The following is a 25239-nucleotide window of genomic DNA, read 5'->3' on the forward strand; positions in this document are numbered from 1 at the left end:
AAAAAAAAAAAAAAAAAAAGTGGGAAGGAATAAAACAACAGAAAAATAAAGATTATTGAAAGTGGATGGCCAAGCGTGGTGACACATGCCAGTAATCCTAGCACTTGGGAGGCTGAGGCAGGAGGATCGCTTTGAGTTTGAGGCCAGCCTGGGCTATGTAATGAGACCCTGCCTCAAAAAACAAAAAAATTAAAAAAAAAAGAAGAAAAAGAAACTGGATGATAGATGTGAATTCCATGTGTGTTACTTACAAAGACAGATGGACGTGGTTCTTATCCCCACTGCTTGCTTTTGGAATGCCATGGAGAACAAATTTAGTAGCGTCGCAAAGGACCCAGAGATTCCTCTAGCGCCTAAGCTAATGGCTGAAGGAAAGGGCTGCTTGAAGTTCCCAGTGAACACTGCCCAGTTATAACAGAACTGGTTTTTGTTTTTCCAGAAGTGGAGATTGAACCAAGGGCTTTCACACTGAGCTACGTCCCCTGCCCTTTTCAGAAATTTTTTATCTTGAGACAAAGTCTCGCTAAATTTCCAAGGCTGGGCTCCAGCTTCCAGTCCTCCTCCCTTAACCTCCCAGGTGTGCACCACCATGCCCAGATTTTTTAATGATACTAGGGATGGAACACAGGGCCTTGTGCATGCTAGGCAAGTGCTTTACTGCTGAGCTACATCCCCAGCCTTTTTTAACTTTATTTTGAGACAGGATTTTGTTAAGTTGCCCAGGCTGGCCTCGAACATGTGATTCTCCTGTGTCAGCCTGAAGAACAAAAAGCTGTCACAATTAGACCGCAGACCATTTGCTGTTCCAGTCACTCTCTCGTGCCACACGCGATAATCATGCATTTACAACCATGTATGTATGCAGGCTGGACATGTGTCACCGTCACACGGGTAAACGTGTGTGCAGGGCTGTTTCCTGTTCCCCCCCATATGGAAGACATGTCTTGCACGTCGCCCTACTGATAGTCACTGCTCCCTGTTAATCCTGAGCAGCACTTCCAGCCCAGGTCCCTGCACGGCCCTTCTCAGCCTAACACCCCGAACTGGAAAGTGCTCTGCTTGCTGCACCCACAAGCGGTATCTGCCTTTTGGAGTTTTTTCCTGGGCGCTATGAGTCACAAACCCTGGCCTGGGGATGTGGCTCAGTGGTAGAGCACTCGCCTAGCGTGGATGAAGCCTTCGAGTTTAATCCTTGCAAACACAAAACACAAACTAAAAAATGACAACAAAAACAGAAAAAAGCCCAAATTCCCTAAATGGAAGAGAAAGACATACAAGCAGCATAGAGGCATGTAGATTTTAATGTAATAAAGTAAGCCCCTCTGGGTCTCATCCCGATTTGACACTCGAGTCACCAAGCCCCTTCTGCAGAGCCGCTGCTTCAGTGGGGCCGGCGGGTGGGGACTCGGGCAGCGACCCGCCCGGAAAACTGTGCGACCAGACCAGGACGGGGACTGCTTCCCCGGGGGTGATGCAGCTAAGAGCGTGGGGCCTACATGTCCCTCTGCTCCAAACACTGCCTTGCTGCAGGTGGAGACAGGAAGCTGCAGAACCGGAAAGCAAAATAACTCAGCAGAGCCACGCCAGTCAACGCGCTGGGCCTTCTTCTCTGAATGCCAGTTTCACATCGTGTATTTTCAAATGGCACAAACAGATAACCACTTTATTCTACTACAGACCTAGAGGTGGAGTCAAGAAATCAGAAGCCCATTTCAGAATTAAAAGGCCCAAGTTCTGTAAGAGGCAGTCATGCACGCTAGCGGGGGGTACTGCACATCCGTATCCTGCACCCATCTCCGTGTGTGCGCACTTAAATCAGACGCTGCTACAGAAGCAGCCGGATTAAGAGGCCGGAGATGATCCCTGACATCTGAGCGCAGCAGTCCTACCGCGCGCCTACTCTAAGCCAGAGAGGAAAACAGCAAGATGTCACTGAATTCATGTGTGAGGCTTTAAAACTTACCACTTACTTTTGCACTGCATCCAGTTTCTGGTCTCCACCTTCGCTTCCACCTCGACCCACGAAATGCCCTTGTAGAGTTTTTCCCGAACGATCGACAGGCGACTATCAGGGTTTTCTTGGAGTTTAGAATCCATTCTGTTTAACTCCTGCGGAGACATTTTCCTTAGAATCACTTCTTCAACAGCCTTGATGAGCTTCTGGGTTTCTGCCTTACTCCAAACACCATGATTTCTTTCTGTAGATAGAAAAGGACAGAGGACTCTGTAGTTGCTGATCTATTTGCTTTTAAATACAAGATTAAAGCCGGGCATGGTGGCACACGCCTATAATCCCAGCACTCGGGAGGCTGATGAAGGAGGATCACTGTGAGTTCGAGACCAGCCTGAGGTACACAGTGAGTTCCAGGTCAGTCTCAAGTACATAGTGAGACCCTGTCTCAAAAAACCGAAATAAATAAATAAATACAAGATTAAAAACAAGATGATAAATCGGATACTTCTCAGAAGATAGTGGGCAACATCTCAACTACGAACATAGAAAATGATCAAATGTGATTACACACAAGTTAACATGAAACTACAAAAGTGGCCATGAGGTCTTTTTAAGAACCGAAGTAAGACACTGTTGAGAAGTCCTGCGGCTGAGGAAGGAGGTCAGAGGTAGAGCACTCATCTCCCATGTGTGAGGCCCTGGGTTCCATCCCCAGAATGGAATAAAAGCCCTCTCTTAATTTTTTTTCTAACTTTAAAAAAGTTGTCCTTCCTGTTTCTCAGAGAAGAGAACATGTCTCCTCTGTGGCACTGTGAGGTTTCCAAATGTCACGGACTTTTATCCAGGAGCTCCTAGGATCCAACCACCAGCCACAGTGACAGCAACCCAGGGTGACACAAAGGTCCCCGAGAACTGTGAGCCCGCGGACAGCACAGGGCTCTGGCAGCCCAGGGCGGTGCTTCCGTCCCTCAGCAACCATGGGGATGAATGCTGAAAAAGCAACAGACGTCCAGCCAGCGGGGAAGAAAAAAGATACCTAGAGATTTTGTTTTAAATTCGGAGTTTTGGTTTGCTGCTGCTTGGAAACCGGAGGAATGTTGCACCACAGTGACCATGTGGCCAGAGCATGCAGGGCGCTGTTCAGACCGTGACCCCCGAACTGAGAGCCACCTCATTACAGCAGTTTTGTGTGTTTTGAAGGAAAGATAGAACCAAAGACACTTTTTATAAAAGAGGAGAAAAAAGATAGGAGGCTGCCCACACTGTTTAGCAGACCACACGACCCCAAGGCTCTCTCCAAAGGTTCCCTGGCCACGGTGAGGAAGTGGCCTCCTCTGCCAGCTTCTTGGGGACTGGATGGCCATGTGGCAGTTACATTTGCGCTGCAAGTTACTAAACTGAGCTATGGTAAAAATCAGCCTAGTGAGTGTTACTGACCACAGGATAAGTGAAATGAACTAGCGGAGAGGCTGGCTTCTGACACCATGGCCCACTCAAGGATAGGCTGTGGTGATCGTCACTTACTGTTACGGATCTGGGAGAACTTGAGGGCGACAGAGAGGCTGCTCCGGGCCACAATGGCCCCGATCTTTTTCCAGTCATTCCCATGGAGGGACTGGCATGCCTTCAGCTTCTCAGTATCCCCTCTGCTGTACCTAAAAGGAGGACAGTGAGGTTAGCCCAATGTTCTCACCACAAGACCTGCAGTCGGGGGAAAGGCTGAATGCAGGGTCAGAACCCAGTTCCAGTCCTCATAATAGCCAGCACTCTGGTCACGGCCTCTCTCTGAGCTCCACGGAGGCTGATCCACCCACCCACCCATCACTGTAGGTCCAGTCAGAGCTACCGATGGATCTCAAGCGATCTCACAGCCTGATCTGCCCTCAAGGCCTCGGTCCCACTCCACCTGGATGGTGACAGCCACAGCGCCCCTCCAAGGGGGTGGCCCAGCCTGAGCTTCGGGGCCTCGGGTCCCTCCTAGACAATGCTGTGCTTCCCCAGCTCACACTGGTCCTGAGTTTTGTGCTCTGTCGTATCCATAGCCCCAACAGAAGACAGGCACTCCACACACACACAACAAATACCTACCACAAATATGTCACAGTCTGAGGAGTTAAATAAGCATTAATCCCACGTAAAAACAAACAGAGACAAGTACCAAAAAGGCACTATAATGTTAAAATGGAACTGGAGACTAAGCACCTTTACTACTTAAGTGGAGAAAAAGCAATCTTGGCAACACCCTAAGATTCCTAGGTCTTAATGCAGCTGGGAAAGTGGGCAGGGGAGGGAAGAACAGTGGTTTCGATATTACTAAGGCGATGGCAGAGGGGCTGCAGTCGGACATGGTGATGTTCTAGTGTGTCCTGAATGGATCTGTACATGCAGATTATTTTTCTTCACTATTGAGGATCCTGGGAATAAATAAAAAGCAATACTTTCTAGTAGTTTTCACCTTAAGACAGTCTGAAATTAAAAAAAAAAAAGAGAAAGAAAAACAAAGAAAACAAAAAACCCCATAGAACATAAAGACCTTGAAGCAAATGAGAAGAGGAAGTAACAGAGAAGAGAAATTAATTGCTGGACATGGGTCACACACTTGTAATCCAGTACTCTGGGAGGTGGAGACAGGAGGACTAAACCTGAGCCCATCCTGGAACTGAGAGACTGATCTGTCTCAAAATTTAAGAAGGACTAGGGATGTAGCACAGTGTGAGGTCCTAGGTTCAATCACTAGTCTGCCTTAAAAAAAAAAAAAAGAAAATATAAATTAGTTTTACAGAAGGAAGAGGTGTTCTGACCTTCTACAGCTCCCAGAGTCTTAGAACTTCTTTGGTTTTTGACTTTCTCTGTTTTTTTATTTTTATTTTTTGGTGAAGAAACCTTCAGCTGGAAAAAGACTAAGGGCAAATGATCCCCTTGACACAATAATTTGGCACAAAAGAATGAATGTTTTGAATTACGAGAATGTGAGAATTTTATTATTCCAAAGTCTATTCCTGGAGTTAGGTACAAAATGTGGGTAGAAAAGTGGTACCCTGGCAGCCACTGGGTTTTTTTTCTTTTGTCTTTTTTTCGCAACAAGATCTCACTATGTATTTCAGGCTGGCTTTGAACATGCTATACAGCCTAGGCTGTCTCGAACTCAGGGTGATCCTCCTGCCCCACCTCCTGAGAGCTGGAATTATAGGCATGTGCCACCATGCCCGCCAGCCACTGTTAATTTTATAAATCCCATTTAAAATGCTGTCTTTAGTGAATTTTCTCAAAGTTCTGTTCATAATCATCTGATTAAACGGCAAAGCAAGAGCTCCCGCAGTGCATGCTGCTAAACTTAGTGGAGCTGCCTCCCAGCGTGAAATCAAGGAATGGAGAGTTGTTTTTTGAGTCCCTGGACACACGGATGACAGCTTCCTTCTTGCTTTTTTCCTTGTTCTCAGGTAGAATGATGACCCAACAGACTGTACAGGTTTTGTTTTAAATTTAGCATGTTGGACACAACTGTAAGTGGGAATTTCATCTGGGGGAGAGAGAGGAGACTGAGGACTGTATTAAGCACCCTGACTGGTGCTGCTGAACTGCACTCATGCGTTCTAACGCTAGTTTTCGGTTCTGCCTTCCAATAGCCACAGGCAACCCGAGGGACAGCGCTAGGCTGGAGAAGCATCGTGGCGAGGTCCGTGCGGGCCAACAGGAGCTCACAAGGTAGCAGAGAGCAAACGGGAGCAGCGGTGAGACAGGGCCACAGGTGTAAGGACAGGCCGGGCTTCAGGTGACACTTCAGGGCTTACCGAGAGGAGGAACGGGCCCTGAACACAGTACGGCTGCACGTGTGAAAGCCTTGAGTTTTACTTCTCTTCTAGTGCTGTGGCTACTCTGACATGTCAGCAAGAGCCGGAGGAAAGCTCCGCCCAGGAGTAAGGTAAGAAAGACCTCCTTACCTCCCTTTGTAATTGTTGACGTCGAAAATCTTCTTGGCACGGTAGTACACGAGTTTCCAGGGTCGTGCGATGCCCTTCCCTAGGGTCAGAGGGAGGGAGGCAGAGAGGCGCTGAGCGCCCACTGACCAGAGAAGGGACCCGGTGCAGCGCTGCGGGCCAGGCATCCCACAGAGGCAGAGGATCACCTTGCCAGCGGCCTCGGGGACCTGCAGACTAGACACTCAGACCCGGGGCTCACCACCTTTCAACGGGGTACTTTCCACAGCGCTTGAATTAAGGGGAAGGGAACACTAAGGTGGGGGGCACAAGCCAACAGTCCTCAGAATGAGCAAAAGGTTCCAAACTAAGCTTTCCTACTCTACAGCCGAAAGGAGGCGTCCAGAGGGCTCGCCATCCTGCTTCCTCTGCACTCCCCAGGGCACTTGCAAATCACCCTCTAAATTCGGGGCAGGTTTTTCACTGGGATCCTCCGTCACCTTCTGACTTCCCCAGAGCAGGGTCCAGCCAACCCGCCTCTGGCCCCACTTCATCTGACACGCAGGGGTGCACGCAGCACCCACGTAAAATAAGTCATACAGCACGAGAAACCCGAGCCCTGATTACCGCCGAGTGGGAAAGGCAGAAGGCGGCCATCTGCTTTCTCACGAGACCCGTAAGGACACACGGACGCAGCCCGAGCCCCAGGGTGCGACGAGAACATGACCAGCAGCTCAGGGCTTCGCGGGGTGGGACACCTCTTCCTCCTCCCCACGGGTACCTGGCCAAGGCCAGGCGGGGCACAGCGTGCTTCTGAACTCACCGATGTGCAGCCTGAACGCGTGCGTCCGCTTCAGATTCGTGATGGCGGCCTTCTCCTCGGGGTACCTGTCTGTGTACAGCAACCTGTCCGCGTTCTCGATCCCCGTCAGGGATAGGAAGTCTTGCACGTTTTCCTCTATCTGCTTATTTTCCTTGGCAGAAAACTTGCCAAATCTAATAGCAACGCCTAGGATTGAGGGTGGAGGTTCGCATTTGTCAGTAATGAACTGCAAACCAGCAGCCTTGGGAGCCCCGGTGCTGGCAGGCAACATCCCCAGGCCCCAGTCCCACTGCACGATGCTGCTTCAGGCCTGACCTCGTCTGTCCTCCCAGAGTCCTCCTTGGTCATTCTGTCCCACAGGGACCTTTCCTGCTTCCTCAATCTCTGTCTCTCTTCCTGACAGTACTGGGGATCGACCCCCACGCCTCACACATACTAGGCAAGCACTCTACCAACAGAGCTACATACCCAGCTTCCTCTTCTTTTTTGTGACAGTGTCCCACTAAGTTGTCAGGCCAGCCTCAAACTTGTGATCCTCCTGCCTCAGCCTCCTGAGTAGCTGGGATTACAAGTGTGTGCCACCATATCCATTAAAAATTTTAATGTAAAAAAATTTAATATCAAAAGTAACAGTCATTTAAAATCCAGACAATATGGAGAGAAAACACCCAGAAGAAGCCCCCTTCCTCCCTGTGCCGTGGGTTCCACCAAAGGTAATGTATAGAAAGAGGTGGATTCTACAAGCGTATCTTGGCCAGAAGGTGACAAATGTCAGACCTTCTACCCATCACTCCTTCCTATTCATCACACAAAGCACCCATCATGAAGCCGGGCATGGTGGTGCTCGCCTGTAATTCAGCACTTGGGAGGCTGAGGCAGGAGGAACACCATGCGTTCAAAGCCAGGCTAGGCTGCAAAGTGAGTTCAAGGCCAGTCTGCACTACATAGTGGGACCCTGTCTCCAAAATACAAACAAAACAAAAAAAACAAAACTCAATATGATGAACTGGATACAGTTAGTTCATTTGTTTCTTCCTTTCTTTTCTCCTTCCCTCCTATTGCTGGGGATCAAAACAGTATATTCTTCTGTTTTCAGGCTCATTCAAAAACACTTTTATGGGGCCGGAGATGGAGCTAGGCAGTGCTGTCTTGCAAGCGCAGGTCCTGAGTTTAATCCCTGGTAACCCCCCCAAAAAAACAAGCAAACCAAAAAACACCCACTTTTTATGAAATATGTCACTTCAAAATTTCAACAGAATATATTACTAAAAAGGGATCCTTACATACTGCTCTATACATTATGTGTAGTATTTATTTTTTTGCTTGATTTGTCTTTGCTTCTGAACTATTCTTTTCAACCTGATTCGTTCTTAAGGCAAAGGCTCTCTCTTTTCACTTCTGCCTGGAGAAGTGCGCTAGAGAAGCCCTAGAAGGCTACGAAGGAAGCCAAAGAAGGAATCATTGGTTTCTTCGCCTGCAGCTTGGGGACAATGGGTTCTGTTACAATTTTGATTTATTTTCTATTGATCTCTGTGTGTTTGTGTTTTTTGAAAATGCCTAGTGGTTTTCAAGAAGGAGAAGGATTAGATGTACCCAAAGATATGGAGGATAAGAATGTCACTGTTTGGACACAGCCTTCTCAGTCAAATAATAACTGAACAGAAGGTGCATTTGAGGGGAATATTTCTTTTAAGGAAATAGTTCTCAGGAAAATAGCATGTAATGTTACAGACGTTACTGATACTTCATCAGAATTACCACATATTGTCAAACATCTGAGAAACAATGAATCATTGGGGAAAAAATGGCCACTGGCATATTATCAGCTAAGATGGAAAGAAAGCTTAAACTCCTGCTAACTTTTCACAATGTATTCTATAATGATGTATTTGGCAGGCGCCAGCTCAGCAAGCGGAAATAGATGCCTAGAGAGATCAGCTCATTGCCCCTGACTTGCTATAAGGAAATAGAAAACTGTATAAAAGAAGCTCTTTGAAAAATAAATTCTGCAGCAGCATTTGCAAACTTCACCTCGGTGTTGAGTGCTTTTGTCTGACTGTCATCGCCAAACCTACTCCCACCTTTCAGAGAACCTGTATCTCCTTGTGAAATCCCGTGTTTGCTGCCCGACGGTCGGTAGCAGCCCCAGATGCTGGAGACAGAGCCATGGCATTTACTGTCTGCCCTGCTGGCTCTAAATCTTACTTTCATCCTGCTCCTTTCTGTCTCCCTCTTCTCCCTTTCAGCATAGCAACTTTTCCCACTGCCACTGTGTACTGGCGTTTAATTTTCGTTCTGAGTTTTACAGGGGCTCACAGCTAAGCCTTACCTGGAGTCTCAGAGGAGACTTTGGACTTGGACTTTGTCACAGTGCTAGAACTGTAAAGTCCTTAGCAACCCTTAGAGGTGGACTAAAAGTATTTTACATAAAGAGATGGCTATGAGTCGTTTGAGGGGCAGGGGCAAGACGTTATGGTTTAGATCTAGAATATCACCCCAAAGACTCACGTGTAGATGTAGGGCTTTGGGGAGGTGACTGGATTACAGGATGCTACGGTGACCTGCTGTTAGGAGGTGGGGACGCTGGTGTGAGGCATAGGTGGGTATCCTCTTGTCCCCCAGCTCCTCCTCCTCTTCCTGCTTCCTGGCCACCGTGTTGTGAGGTTTCCTTTGCCAGATCTGCTGCCATGCCCTTCCCGCCTTGCAGCAGCCACCTACAGACTGAATTCTCTAAAAACTATGAGGCTTAATAAGCCTCTCCGCTTCTAAATTATGGGTACTGGGTATAATGTCCCAACGACAAGAAAGTGACTAAGGACCTGGATTAAATAGATGGCGTTTTTCTAAATCCAGTAAGGTGTTGGGGAGGCCCTTGTGACAGTGAAATCAAGGGGAGCACACTGGGTCTCGAGACCACACTCATGACGAGTTCATGCTCCAAGTAACAGGGTGGGGACAGAAAGGACATATCACCCAAGCTGATGATGTCAACCTGACAGTTCCAATTCTGTTTTACTTCCCTACCCTTCCCAGTATCCCAACCAACAACCCCTTCTCTTTTTCTAGGCCGGAGGCATCTGGTCACTTGGTTCTCATTCTTCTTGCCCAAAACAGGCACATTGCTTCACTAATTTCTCAGCGGGTCAACAGCTCTGGGATGGAGCCACAGGGTAACCACTCACGGAAATATCCAGGGGCCGGATCCGCGCGTGGGGGGAGCCAATGGGGAAAAGGTACCGCTGCTCACCTTGCTCTTTAAATTCTTTAAACCGCTCCAGGTCATCGTGGTACATTCGCTTGATCGTCGTGGCAGCCCTTGCCTTGATGTCAGGAATGAACTCCTGGAGCTGCCTCACCGCCGAATGCAGGTCCACATCCGAATGATCAGACTCTGTCCAGTCTTCGGACGCCAGTCTCACAGGCACGCCAGCCAAGTCCAGATGGCTTTCTTCTCCACAGGTGGGTTCTGACCTGAGAAGGACAGCTGGTTAACATTCACTGTCCCTGGACTTCATAAGGACACTGGGTTAACATCAGCTACCACCTGACCTGAGCTTTTAAACTCACTTCCTACACAGCTCTCCCAGTGTTCAGGCTGGATGGGGGCAGTGGAGTTCAGCCTCTTTAGTGTGCTCTGATTTATTTCGGTGTATGTCCCAAGTGGCACAGCAGGTAACATGAGGCCCCAAGCACTATTTTTACGGCTTATGATTTGTTTAATTACTATTCTGATCTTTTTGGGGTTTTATCCCTACAGAAAACCAGACATTCCTCCCCAGCCCTTCCAATGAATAAATTTTATAATAGGACCATTAGGAATTGATTAAATTAGTATTCTGGATTTTACAGTTATAGTTGTTCCTGCTACGGATTCTAAGGGCTTTTTTTTTTCTTTCCTTTACTTAATTTTCTGTGTCTCTATCCTAAGTCCTCCCCGAGTTCTCTGCCAGATGTCTAAATCCACACTTCGTATGTCCACACATATTACGGAGCCTCTCGGACTGGCAACTAAAATGATGCCGTGCGCCTGTCTGAGCAAAGCATTAACAGCTCCTGGAGGGTCCACAGCCCCACCGGAAGTGAAGCGCCACATTCCAGCAGTCCCACTTCCTGCGCAGTGTCCCAAAAGTCCCCACAAGACCGTGGAGGATGGTGAAAGAGGCCCACAGCTATTAGCAATACCATTCAACTTTCAGGTGAAGCTACCTTATGTCAGGACAGCCCTAACACATCTAAGAAAGTCACTGAGCAAAAGTAAGGGAACTCTGTGCTGAGTCCCAGGAACTATGAAAAAGTACTTTTTACAAAATGCTCGTCTGTCAGTTCATCAGACAGTATACTGAAATGGTATTTACGTAAGCTCACCACTCCCACATTACCTCCGTGCCTCTTTGGTGCGCTTCTTTCCTGAAGAGGCCTGGGTTTGCTCCTCCTGGGCTTGCTCCTCCTGGGCTACCTCCTTCCCGTTTTCTTCAATCAAAACACGACTGCCTGCCACCGAGCCACAGAGTGTGTCCTCCGAGTTCTCACCATGCACTAAAAAGTCATCACCACGCACCGAGGTGCCCTGGACAGATGCACGCTTCCTTCTCTTCGAACTGACCTTTACCTTGACCCTTCTGAGCACATCGCTGCCTTCCCCTGCCCTGACCTCGCTGCCCACCTGCGATTCCACAGGGTTATTGGGACTCTCAGGCCTGGCAAAGGCCTCCGATTTCTTCTTTTTTTTCTTAGCCTTCCTTCTATGAGCAGACTTTGGTCGCTCTGGGATTTCACCTCCTTGGTCCACCTTTAGAAAGGATGGCTGCTCGTGTGACTCCTTCTGGGGCCTGGGTTTCACATGCCCTTCAATCGAAGCATCACTGCCTTGTGTGGAACGCCAGTGTGTGTTCTGAGAGCTCTCATCGCCAGACGCCATGGCGCTTTCCACAGACACACGCTTCCTTTTCTTAGGCTTTTCCTTCATACCGATGGATCCCTCAACCCTTCTGAGTACATCACTGCCTTCTCCAGCCCTGATCTCGCTGACCACCTGCGATCCTTCAGGGAGCTCACGATCAGGACTCTCAGGCCTGGCCAAGGCCTCCAATTCCTGGAGACTGAATGGTTTCTTCTTTTTTTTCTTAGCCTTCCTACTATGAGCAGACTTTGGTCGCTCTGGGATTTCACCTCCTTGGTCCACCTTTAGAAAGGATGGCTGCTCGTGTGACTCCTTCTGGGGCCTGGGTTTCACATGCCCTTCAATCGAAGCATCACTGCCTTGTGTGGAACGCCAGTGTGTGTTCTCAGAGCTCTCATCGCCAGACGCCATGGCGCTTCCCACAGACACACGCTTCCTTTTCTTAGGCTTTTTCTTCACACCGATGGATCCCTCGACCCTTCTGAGTACATCACTGCCTTCTTCAGCCCTGATCTCGCTGACCACCTGTGATCCTTCAGGTAACTCACCATCGGGACTCGCAGGCCTGGCCAAGGCCTCCGATTTCTTCTTTTTTTTCTTAGCCTTCCTTCTATGAGCAGACTGTGGTTGCTCTGGGATTTCACCTCCTTGGTCCACCTTTAGAAAGGATGGCTGCTCGTGTGACTCCTTCTGGGGCCTGGGTTTCACATGCCCTTCAATCGAAGCATCACTGCCTTGTGTGGAACGCCAGTGTGTGTTCTGAGAGCTCTCATCGCCAGACGCCATGGCGCTTCCCACAGACACACGCTTCCTTTTCTTAGACTTTTTCTTCATACTGATGGATCCCTCGATCCTTCTGAGTACATCACTGCCTTCTCCAGCCCCGATCTCGCTGACCACCTGTGATCCTTCAGGGAGCTCACGATCAGGACTCTCAGGCCTGGCCAAGGCCTCCAATTCCTGGAGACTGAATGGTTTCTTCTTTTTTTTCTTAGCCTTCCTACTATGAGCAGACTTTGGTCGCTCTGGGATTTCACCTCCTTGGTCCACCTTTAGAAAGGATGGCTGCTCGTGTGACTCCTTCTGGGGCCTGGGTTTCACATGCCCTTCAATCGAAGCATCACTGCCTTGTGTGGAACGCCAGTGTGTGTTCTCAGAGCTCTCATCGCCAGACGCCATGGCGCTTCCCACAGACACACGCTTCCTTTTCTTAGGCTTTTCCTTCATACCGATGGATCCCTCGACCCTTCTGAGTACATCACTGCCTTCTCCAGCCCCGATCTCACTGGCCACCTGCAATCCTTCAGGTAACTCACCATCGGGACTCTCAGGCCTTGCCAAGGCCCCCGATTCCCAAGGACTAGAGAGTTTCTTTTTTTTCTTCGCTTTGTCTTTGCGAGCAGACTCTGGTAGCCCTGTGATTTCACCTTCTTGATCCACAGACAGCAAAGATGGCTGCTCGTGTGATTCTGGCTGGGGCTGGGAGATGCTCACATGCTGGCGATCCTGCACAGTATCCCAGGACGTGGCTTTCCTAGGACACTTTTCTTTCTTCTTCCTCCTAACTTTATTATACAGTTCTTCTGGTTCATTTCTATTCAACTTGGCAACGGCACCCAATTTGTCTGCTTTATGCCCTTTTGTTGTCTTTCGTACCTTGCTCACATCAACGTAAACGACATCCACATCCTTCCGACAATTCTTCGGCATGTTCTCAATATTTTCTTTGTCCACAAAGAGATACATAACACTTGTCTCCTTGTCTACCGTCAAAGCACCATTTCTTCTGTTTTGATGAGTCAAAGTGGCCTTTTTACTCTTATCGCAGATTTCTGGTTTTTTCAAAGGAGAAGAAATGAGAGGCTGGAAATCCTTCCTCTTCTTAGTTATTTGAGGGTGGTCACTTGTCAGAGAGCATCTCTGAAACTTTCGTGGACACGTTTCCGGGGTCTTTCCTTACATACAGGGTACTTTTCCTTGTTGAAAACGGGAGGGTGGATTTCAAATCTGCTTGATTCTCCTTCCATTTCATGCCTACAGAGAAACGTGACAACAGTAGTTTATTATTGCATTTTAAATATTAGCCTGGGTCGGGGGCGGAAATCACAGCAAAATGAAACTGCATGACGAATGACAAACGTGCTATCCCAATTATAAATTTTATACTAAATTATGTAAAATGCACAAAAGAACCACTGGAACCCACCCCCTTTAAGACCACGAGTAAAGATGAAGTTTCATAGTGAACCGAAACTGTACTTCTCTTCTGTATTTAAGTTTAAAAAACGAACTCATGACTTAGTCGTTGAATGTATCTCTTTTGCTAAAAAGGCAAATTCCAAAGAGGAAGGCAGTCTGTCTGCCTCACCCCTCCCCGTTTCCATCCCTGAAAGCTGCATTGCAGGACTCCACAAGTGCAGGCTGCACAGTGGGCTCCACGTGGGGCACCAAGTATGCAGGGACCCCAGCTGGGAGGGTCGGTTCTTTGCAAAAGAGGGCAGACATACCTTGTTAGTGTCCAACAAAGGGTGAAAACACTGCACCACATACAGCTCTCATGTCAAAGTAAGGCACATGCATTTTGGAATTTAAGCACAGTAACAGAGATGTACTTTAGAAAATACATGGTTAAAAAATATAGTTCTGCAAGCATACCATATTCTTGCTCTGCATTACTTCTCTGTTCAAATGTTTAGATTTTATGTAGCTTTGACTATGTAATACATTTATATGGCTCAAATCTAAAAAGTCTTCACTTATTTTCTCTCCTTGGCATTGACATAATTCAATCTGCAGATGTTGTTCACTAATAACAGATTTTGGAGTTTGAAAGCCTGAATGCTATGCATATTTCCAGCAAAAGGCACCCAACATATCGCGGGTAGTGGGTGGCAGCTCTAAGACCTGTGCTGCTGGAGGGAAAAGGATGTGAAAGAATATCTGAATAAATAACTACAAGGCAGGTCCCTCAGCCCTGAAGCCTCACCTGTCACGGGGGCACCTAGAGCTCTGGGTGAGGCCATCATCCCTGATGTCACCCAGCTGGGAATCATCACCCACAGATGCAGGGATGCCTCTCTGTGACCTCGGCTATCAAACGGGTGCTCTAACTTGACTCCCTATTCAGAGAGGGTCTAGCAGGTCAGGTCTTATGGCTTATGAAGCTTCAACTCCTAGCACTGAGTGGCTGTAACAGCTAAGTAAGCTTCTTTGGCTCCGCTCAAGCTGCTGAGAATGGCTGGAGAAAGAAAACTCACATCTGGGCAGATGAGCTCCACTCTAAACACCTGGTTCCTGCCTACAGCTGGGACCTGAACACTGCGAACTCTTTCTCTAGATCCGTGTAGTTCCATGGGTAGGTAGTAGACATGTGAGACTAATAAGGACTTGAAATGTGGCCAGGACTATAGGGAACAGGGCAGGGGACATCACCAGGCCCTCTGTTGTGGGTCCTGGCCTGTGAGCTGCCACAGCACAAGGTGAATTAAAGGACAGACAGAAACAAGACTTAAAGAGTGGAGAAGCTGAGTCTTGGGTCCTGGTCAGTGCTGCTGATGGCAGCAAAGTCAAAGGCCCCCAGGCACATCCAATATTTACTAAATACAATGATGGAAAGGAATAGGGAGCAAGGTGTGTTTTGAAGGCATCTAGTGAAAAACTGTCGAACACCTGGCATGATATTAGGGAGTAGGCACTGCTTATCTTGCTTGTATAGAACAAACCGGTACTGGGACCGGGTACAATTAGCAAGTAATTGCTAATCAGGTCGGTGAAAAGCCATAATTCAGGAGGTAGGATTTTAATTGGGGTCACGGTGATCTCAGCTGCAGTAACTCAGGGGAGCCCTGCCACTTCCCAGACCAGGACCTAGGTTTCCGTGGCAGCTGTTGGGGAGGGGCTATGCTTTCCCAGTCACCATCTGACACGCCCATCTGAGTCCAGGGGAGCTTGGGTCTGACTCCTGATATGAAACAATACAGCCGAATTATGGAAGGCAAGAAGCAGGTGCCACTCAGCCCGCTAGTGCTGGGCAGGGATGTCTGCTACACAGGACACACTGTGGCCTGCTATAAAACACACTACATTTTGAAGACTTCAGAGAGGATTAAACATCTCATTAATAATTTTTATATGCTGACTTAATATTGAACTAATATTGGATACTGGGTTAAGTAAAATACATTCCTAATTCTGCCTGCCCCTTTGAAAGCTTTTTAACACAGTTACTGGAAAATTTTAAACTACATGTGCAGCTCGCACCATTCCATTCTTCTTAAAATAGCAATTATTTCAAATTTCCTTTACTTCAAAGAACTTCTGAATGTCTTTCTCTAATCTGCTGCTATGATCACGCCTACAACCTCACACTCTCAAGACAAGAAACAGCTTACGCTCAGAATCAATCGCACCTGCTTCTACCCTCTCTATTGCTCCAACAACGTATCCCTCTCCTTGTAGGTCATTCGCCTCAACGTGTGTGCTGACCCCAACCTCCACCTGCCTTCTCAGAGTGATCTATCAGGTGCCTACTCCCCATTTGGGGCTCTCCCTTCTGCACTGGCTCCTGTGTAGCAACACTCCAACAATGTTCTGTCTTTCCTACTTAAAAAAATAAAAATTAGAAAGCAACCACCATCTAACCCTCAAGCCCATTTAGTTAGTCCCCTCCCCCCATTTCTTGAGAGAGAAAATTTTCTTTCCGTTTCCTCACCTTCCACTTCTTCTTAAGGTACTGGAGATAGAACCCAGAGGCCTTCTACCACTGAACTACATCCCTGGCCCTCCTTTTTTTTTTTTTTTTCTTTTTCATTTTTAAAATTTTGACACAGGGTCTCAGTTGCCCAGGAGGGACTCAAACTTGTGACTCTGGCCTGGCCTCAGCCAGAATACTGAGATTACAGGATGCGTTGGGCTTCATCCAGTTCTTGACCTACATCTTTGTAGCTTCCATCTCAGCACTCCTCTGGGACTGCTCCAGGAAAAATGCCTGTGACCTTCAAGTCACTGAATTTATTAGATAGAGTTCAGGATCCCTAAATAACAATGAATAAAAAGGACAATTCCTTTAAATACTCTTACCTTCCATCAGTTTCTTTCTTTTTTGGTAAACACTCCTCCTAGGTATCCTTCTGGCCTTTCCATTCAGTTCAACCTTTAAAATACACAAGCATTCCCTACTAAAAACACTATACAGTTCTCCCCCATTATTCTTAAGATAAAGTAAAAATCTTTACAGCCCGACGAGTCTCTTCCAGTCTTCAGGACCTGGTGTGGACCATGTCTACCTCTATATTCCTGCTTTCAGCTGGGTATCACGCTCCGTGCCTTCTTCCAATTTCTAGAATACACTAACATACCTTTTTTCCTGCCAGACACTTCGCAAAAGCAGCCAGTTCGTCCCAGATTGAGCTTAGGTCCCATTGCTGCTGTGCCCTTTAACTGGCCTCAGTATGAAACCCACTTTCTCCAGAGGCCCTCGCTAATTCCTTAATGGGACCCCATCTCCCCGTCTGTATAGTGTTTCCCAACAACCCAGCTCTTCCCTAACGCAGTCCGCAGCTGAGACGGGGCCGGCCTCTGAAGGCAGGGATCTTGCCCGGTTCGCTCCCAAACGGCCCCTCAGAGTGCCGCTTCCTCCCAAGAGGACACACGCGCGTCCCCACTGGTTGGAAACACACTTCCGCCCTGAGGCTGAGCTCAAGCGGGGCCAGGCCTCCCTCCCCGTCTCCGGATGCGACAGAGACCTTGCTCTGCTTGCGGTGGGCTCTCCGAGTTCTAATCAGATGGGGACTTTCCATCCTCTTATACCCAAAGTCCCAAGGTGCTGCGACCCGCGGCGGCAGCGAAGGCCGAGGCGCCAATCCAGTCATGGTGACCGCAGGCCAGAGGCAGGTCTCCCAAAAGTTCAAGGCGACCGCTGCTCGGCTTCTACAGGCTCGGGTTAACACACGAAAGTAAGTAGTAAGGGCGCTTTCAACCTACCTCGTAAGAAACGTCGCCACTAATTTCCCAACCGGAAGTGTCTCCTTTGGAAGCGGAAGTAGCTGTGCGTCATTTCCAGGCCCCTAGGTGACATTGCTGCCATAGCAACACGTCCGCCGCCAGGATCTGGCGCGTGCGTAGTTGCCTGCCCGTGGTCTTGGCGCCTTGGAGGGTAGGATGAGGTGAAAGTGCTTTAAAACTAAGAAACTGGGAGGAAATTTTTCCATTGCCTTCTTTTTGTACTTGTTTTTATTGAGACAGGTCTTGCTTTGTAATGCAGGCTTGCTTTGAGCTATGTATCCCAGCTTGGCCTCAAACTCTCAGTGATCCTACTGCCCCAGCCTCTCCAGTTCTGGGATTATAGGCATGCGCCACTACCTCAGGCTCAGTGCCTTGTTAATCCATGCATACATTCAGTTTATTCCGTAAATTTTTGCTCAGATCTATCTGTGGTCGGGCAGTAAACAACCCAGGGAAGACAGATGAACAAATCAATCAAGATAATTTCAGATTATCCTATTAGAAAAATAAAACAGAGTAACGCGATGGAGAATGACTGGGGACAATGGAAATGAAAAAAAAAAAAAAAAAAAAAAGGAGGGCCAGGGATGTAGTTCAGTGGTAGAAGGCCACTTTTGATGAAGAGAAGACTCTTTGAGGTGGTTTCTAAGTGAATAAGACAAGGTGAAATCTAGGTAGATGAGTGATCCAGGCTAGAAGTTCAAAGCCCCTAAAACTTGGTTTCCAGAGAAGTGAAAAGCGGGATGAAGTCAGGGGCAGGCAGGGCCAGCTGAGTGAAGTCTCACAAGACCGTGGAGCTCCATTCCAACCTCTCATTTCAACAAAATCTCAGGCTGGGGGGTGTAGTTCAGTGTTTTTGTCCCTACCATCATCTACACACACACACACACACACACACACACACACACACACAAACACACGGGTGTGCCCACACAGGCTGCTCCAGGCCTCAGACAAGCAGTGGGAAGCCTATCCAGTCTGCCTTGTTAATGTGGTGCTGTCTGCTGTTGGTGTGTAAGACCCTGAAGAACAGACCGGTTGTCAGTGCAGCTTGCTCTGTAGCAAACCAACCCAGAGCCTCGTGGAAGTGGGTATCTGCCTGTTTAGTGAGGAAGATAGTGATGGGTGAGGATTGGAACTGGAAGGGGATTAGAGACCATCCAGACTAGTGGTTCCCAAAACACTGCACAGATCACCCAGGAAGCTTTTTACAAATATAGATTCCCAACTTTGCACACAAACTGTGTATTAGACACTATCATTGCATCACAGTGGAATCTTTGGACACGATAAGGACATTGGTGTCAGGTGTGAATGTGTCCTTGATACGTGATGAATTATTGAGAGTTAAACAAGATATTGTTCGAGATATTTTCAAGTGACCCAGCGATGTGGGCGTGTGTGTCGGTACACACACTCGAGTGTGAAAGCAAGTGTGGCAAGAGTGAGGACTGATGTGTCTTGGTGATATTTGTATGAGTTTTCCTTATACTCTTCTTTCAACTCTCCAGTAGGTCTGAACTTTTTCAAAATAAAATTGGTTGTGGGGAAGAGATAAATTTTCAGATATCCTGATTGGGCAAGCCTGGGTGAATCCCGAGACACTTAATTTTTCAATTTCCCTCTGTGCTGTTGCACAGAGTTGAATACTATTGATCTAATCCACCTTTAGACTTTCTTTTACACTCATTTTGCAGAGGAAAACACTGAGGCCCCAAGAGGGTAACTGGCTTGAGATCACCCAGTGGGTTATGAGCAACATCAGGCCTGGGATGAGGATTTTTACTCCATCATGAAAGTTTCAGCTCTTTATCTTGGTTCAGGGAGAAGAAGTGGGGAGGGAACCCTGAGTGGAGGGGAAGTGGGTGGAGGGAGGATGTCTCTGACTTGGAAGTCAAGCATTAATACTCCTCTAGGACCCCACACTTTTAACACAACTAGTGACTGTCCTTGGGTTTTTTTTGTTTTTGTTTTTTGGTTTTTTTTTTTGGTACCGGGGATTGAACTTGGGATCTTGGGTTTTCTTATTGAGGCATGGTAGAAGAAATAAAGATAGGTAGAAAGGAGACAAAAAAATACAATTTTACTTTTACAAAAAGCTGCAACTTCAGGATACAAAATTTATTTGTGCCTTTTCCATCCCAGGAAACACACACACACACACACACACACACACACACACACACAGGCACACACAAGTGTCTTAAAAACAAGATAAGCTTGGGCTCCTGCTTTTCACCAGTAAATTATGCTTCCAGCCGAGGGCAGCAAGCACATCTCAGCTTCCAACACATTCTAACAGCCTGCCAGTTGGGTAGCCCTCACAGACACTGGGAGGATGCATCTTGAGGACACCCCATGTCCACTGGGAAGCCCCCAGCTGCTGACCACGCTGCACTTTTCTCTCTCTTGGAACAGCACTGCAATTCTGAGTGTTAGCTTTTAAGTTCTGTTTGATAAACCTCTGTTTGCCTCTCACTGATGCGTCCTGAAAATTCTATTTTCTATGCTGGAAGTCAGTGAACCCACAACCTGCCCCGTGGGCGGGGTGAGTCGAGGTTCCTCATCTCCTCTTTGGGGGACATCTCGGACCCTATCCCATGACACTATGTCAAGTTAAGAAAACTCTAAAAGACCCATCTTGGTGGTGGCCAAGACTTTCTGGAAAGAAAAAGTTTGGGCGCTGTTAGCGTCCCGTCGCCATGGAGACGGACAGTTCCATTCCCCCTCAGGGTGTGGTTTTGGTTTTCCTTCCTCTCCTAGTCCTATTGCGGTGTGCAAAATAACTCTGGTGAACCAGCGGGGCTTGTGAGTACGATCTTGCGCCTCCGTGCACCGAAGCGATGTCGGGAGACCTGCAAGCCCCGCTCCGGTGGAGGCCGGCATCCGGGGTCCACCCTAGGGTCCGGGTGGTGCGGCCCAGAGCGAGCGGGGACCCGGAATCCGGGAAAGGGCTCCGTACCCAGCCGGTGTCTGACTCGGGCGACCTCCAGGATGTCGGAGGCCGAGAGTTCCCGCAAAGAGCCCGCGCTGCGGAAGATGAAGAAGAAGGAGCCGGTGCGCCGCACCGTCAGCCAAATCTGCCCGCCCCCGCGGCGGCCCCTGACGGTGGCCGACATCCACCCGGGCATGGAGAACCAGCGGCTGGGGGTCGTGCGCGACTCCATGTTTCAGAACCCGCTCATCGTCAAGGTGAGCAGAGCGGACGCCCCGGGCCTGTGTCCCAGGACAGCACTGGAAACTCCGCTCCGGATCGCCTCCGGCGTGCAAGGGCAGGTGGCGCCTCCGCCCTGAGCCGGGTTCCACATCCCCTGGGTGGGACGATGTCCCAGGGACGCGAGGGCTGGGAAGCCTGGGCGGGGGCGGGGCCTCGGGTCTCTCCGGGTCTCCCCAGGAGCTGGCTGTGAGCCTCCGGGTGACGGGGGGGGGTCACAGACGCCCCCTGGGAGGTGGATGCAGGCCGCCCATCCCCTTCCTCTTGCACCCCGGGGCTACCACTGTGCGGCAGGTGCTGCAGCGGGAAGCAACACTTCACAGGTTCATTTTCCCCAATGTCCTCTCATTCAGATCACTACCTAAAAGAAAATAAAAGCGCGACTCTGGTGTGGGAGGCTTCGCCGGCAGGACGGGGTTGGTGGTGGGAATGGTGGGGTGCTGGACCCTCTCCGGCGATATCACTCCCTTTTATCGCCCGCTACTCCCTTTTGTCTGGTCTTCCTGGGCGTGGGAGCGGGGTCCCCGCCTTCCCCCGGGCCGCAGGAAAAGTCAGGCCGAAGCTCGGCTGTGGGGACGCGCGGTGGAGCAAACTTCTCTGGCGCCACTGGAGGGCGGTGCGCTTTTAAAAATGCGCTGCGTTTCCGGGCGCGCTGTTCCGGTCGCCAGCAGGGAGGCGCTTGGAGGTCGGGTTGGTTTTTTGGGAGGAACTCGGGCTTCCTGCGCGAGAATTACCCTGAGTCTGCTCTGGCCTTCAGCGCAGACGTTCCTGGAGACAGGGACGGTACCGGAGAGCGGCCGGGCATCCGGAGAAGCTGGCGTCACGCTCGCAATGCAGAACAAGGCCTTCGCCCTTTATTGAGAGAACTGGTGTGCTATGCCCGCAGTGAGAGACGCATACCTGCTCTACATCTGTATGTGTTGTATCAGATGTTGTATATGCACGCGTGTGTGTAGTGGATTACGTGTACATATATGTGTAAGATTTAATGCCGCAGCTCTGCTTGCATAATTTCCTGCCTACCCCCATCCCTCATATTTGGGGACAGCTTTTAGCCTCTGGGTGGCACTAGCTGCCCAGCTTCGAGCACGGAGTCCATCCCCGATTCTTGACTCGTGGAGCGATGGAAAATGCGCCAGCGATGGCCGAGGCGCTGCTGGGCTTCTCTGTGCGGGGGCCGGGCGTTGGCACAGGCTGGGGACCCACGGCGTGGGCTGCCTGCTGACTCAGCCTGGGGCAGCCTGGAGCAGCCTTTCCCTGTGTCCCTGGCCTCTCAGAGCAGCGGAGGGTATTCTCTGTAGCTGTTAAAATGGTGTCCGTATTTCAGTATTTACACTCTTGTAGGGTCTTCTATCAACACCTGACCAAAATGAAAGTTGGCGGGGAAATTGAGCGGGAAGAGAATCGTCACTGCTGCCTTTCCCAGAAGCTGCTCGCAAGCGAGTCCACAGAGGTTCCCTCTGCCAGGCATTTTGCTTAAGCTTCGGGCTGAGTCTGGGTTCAAAGCAATGCCCCTGGCCACCATCGCTTTTACCCCTCCAAGTGGCTTCCTATACATACAGATTTGAATTGTGAGACTTTAGAGGTTCTGGCTCTAAGGACAAAGGGAAAATGGAAAGTATTTAAGGCTGGGGAGCCTTCAACATTTTTTAAAATGTTACTGAAATTTCTGTTGGGCTTGTGGATCTCTTCATCGTAGCCACATGGTTTCCTGGGCCCAGATTTTCAGATCCTGAGCTGAAATGTGTGTTAGAATCTGGGAAAGCCCTTTTACCCCCACATGTCTCTGGGAGCGTGACTGAGGCTGAAGTGCATTTTGATTTTGCCTACCCTGCTGGAAGCAATGGATCTCTATTGGGGGAGTACAGTGCCCTAGAAAGGGCCGTCTGTGCCATCATACGAAGGGTTGATGCTTGGACTCTTTTCTCCAGTGGGTGGGATCACCATTTTTTTCATGGAAAATGTTGAGACCCCGACTGAACAAACCAGCAGTGGTATCTTCCACCCGTGGAATTTCAGGAACATGCCTGCGAGATGCCACGGTAACCAAATGAAAAGGGAAAACACAGACATTTAAATGGGTATTTTATCTACAAATGTGCAGTGTCTACTCGCTTCTTTTACAATCAGCCAACTGGCTATCCCCAGGCATCAAAGTGAATCAAGAAGATGGTTTGTGTGGCCACAAAAAGTTGCCAATAGCTTTCATTAAAAGGGCTTCTCCTTTAGTATACAGAGTGATGTGCAGGTAGGCAGACTTCCTCCTGGTGTGACTCTCTGGGAAGGGTGATATTAAACTGAGAAAAATCCGAGCTTCTTCCCGCTCAATTCTCCTTTCTCCAGCATCCTGTGACTCAGCATAGACTCCTGCAACAACAGCCTTCAAGGCTCCTTCAGGAGGCCTGTCAAGGGGCCCCCTCCTGCCAACAGAAGCCGGCTGAGAACCTGTCAATACAATTATGGGGCATTGGCGGGGGGGTTAGCTCAGTGGTGCCACCTGCCTCGAAAGCACAAGGTCCTGAGTTCGATCCCTGGTACCAAAACAAAACAAACAAACAAAAAAACAGTTATGGAGAGACTGCTTGGCTTGCTCCACTGACAGCCTTGAATCTTCCGTCAGCCTGGAGAGGCAGGCTCCGCACTGGGGTGGAATTTATTGAAATGAGTGCTCTTAGAAAGCGCAATCATCATGGCACCCGATTTTTTCATAATTTATCACTGACTTTGTTTTGGGAGGGGGTTATGTCACAGATATCATAGAATCGTGGTGGTTGGGGCCAGAAGGAGGCTTACAGACATCTAACCCAATTCCTTTTTTTGAGAATGTTAAAGTCCAGCGAGAGGAGGAGACTTGCTGAGGTTCTGCCGTGACCTGGTGACAGAAATGGGGTGACAGTCGAGCCTCCTGGCTCACAGCCCTGTGCTCTCTTGGCCACAACTCATGAATCGTGGATCACTGCCAACCCAGGTTGGCTACATCCTGTAGAGCAGGCAGTCAAAAATGTCCCCCGGTGCATCTGATTTCAATTTCATTTCACTCTGTGCTCTTTCTGAGGTGAGCACTACTGATTCTCCGGACTCACTGCCAACCAAGAAATGTTTATTGAATACTTACAAAGCCCAAAGCCCAATACCTGTCTGAGCTATCTTGGGGCACAGAAATAAGTGACACACTCGGCCCTTGGCCACAAGGAGTTTATTTAGTATGTAGCTGGAGAGATGGGACAGGCACACGGGTGTGCACACATGCACACACATTTGCACACATACATGCACAGCACCGGTCTTAAAGAGGATAGTCAGGAAATATTAGTCGTCCCCCCACGAGCTCTGGGAATCAAACCTCAGAGCCTGTGCACTGCAGGCAAGGGCTGTCCCACTGGACCGCACCCCCAGCCCTTTTAAAATTTTATTTTGAGACAGGATCTTGCTAATTGCCCCAGGCTGGCCTCCAACTTTTAGTCCTTCTGCCTCAGCCTCCCTGCTGGTTGGGCTAACAGGTGTGCACCACCACAACCAGCAGAATGTGGGCTCTTTCTGTGACTCACACATGCTACCAACAACATGAGGGATGTCATGCATCATGCACTGTGGATTTTCAAGAGAACTACACTGCCCAGAATGGTGCAGGTTTGGGGTAGAAAGCCCTGGGCAGGACTGAGGGAGGCTTTATAGAGAAATAGACCCAGGGGCCGGAGATTTAGCTCTGTGGTGCTGCTGCCTACCTCGCAAGCCCAGGGATCAGAGTTCGATCCCCGGTACCAAAAAAAAAAAAAAAGAAATAGACCCAGAAGTGGACTTGAATTGTAAAGAATCATATTCACACCAGGATAAGCAGAGTGGGAAAACCAGCTGTGTAGGGCTGAATGATTCCACCCTCCTTGGATCCTTGCTGCTATTGGCTTTCTCCACAACTCAAGTTCTAGTTCATAAGACTCAGTGCTGCTGCCGGGGTCATTATCATCACCGTCTCGAGGAAGCATTTATTTAGAGCCTCTGTGTTCCAATTGGATGCTCCACAAAATTAGGCAACCGCACTATGCCCACTAATAGCTTAACATGGCTAATAAATATTGATGCCGGGAACATAAGCACACAGATAGATACAAACACAAAGCAGGCAGGCAGACACAAACACAGTTGTACAGATATCCCAGTGAGGGTCAGTATTTTGTTACCTTTGAGAACAATGTGAAACGTTCTGTGCAGCTTTAGCTGCAGAAGAGACTGTGTCTCGGATTGCTCGGATCCTTTTACATTCAATTACGAAGTAACAGGAGAAAGGAAAGTGCTAGAAGGGATTAAAAGAGAGAGGCCAGTTCTCTCGGCTGGCCGGCCAGTGGGCAGCTCTCCTTTTTCAGAGGATGCCATGGGTTTAGCTATCCTTGCTCTGTTCTCTCTCTCTCTCTATCTCTCTCTCTCTCTCTC

The 25239-nt window shown here is 48.9% G+C and overlaps 2 protein-coding genes across 4 annotated transcripts in view; one reads left to right on the forward strand and one right to left on the reverse strand.

Annotated features, from left to right (window-relative positions):
* Positions 1–1751: 1751 nt before the first annotated feature.
* On the reverse strand, positions 1752–17634 carry Ttf1 (transcription termination factor 1). Its single transcript, XM_010627400.3, is given in 8 exon segments — positions 1752–2198; positions 3479–3609; positions 5896–5974; positions 6695–6880; positions 9942–10165; positions 11074–13510; positions 13513–13628; positions 17577–17634. Coding segments are annotated over 7 exon segments (3405 nt in total). The 5' UTR covers positions 13622–13628; positions 17577–17634; the 3' UTR covers positions 1752–1959.
* Positions 17635–20384: 2750 nt separating this feature from the next.
* Cfap77 (cilia and flagella associated protein 77) overlaps positions 20385–25239 on the forward strand; it is a 114665-nt gene continuing 109810 nt past the window's right edge. For all 3 annotated transcript variants that reach the window (XM_010627402.3, XM_019207921.2, XM_010627403.3), the window contains exon 1: positions 20385–20789. In XM_010627402.3, the coding sequence (XP_010625704.1) occupies positions 20592–20789 (198 nt within the window). In that variant the 5' untranslated portion in view covers positions 20385–20591. The remainder of the gene's footprint in view (positions 20790–25239) is intronic.

Source organism: Fukomys damarensis, unplaced genomic scaffold (assembly GCF_012274545.1).
Source record: "Fukomys damarensis isolate Sample0158 unplaced genomic scaffold, DMR_v1.0_HiC HiC_scaffold_36, whole genome shotgun sequence".
Taxonomy (NCBI): Eukaryota; Metazoa; Chordata; class Mammalia; order Rodentia; family Bathyergidae; genus Fukomys; species Fukomys damarensis.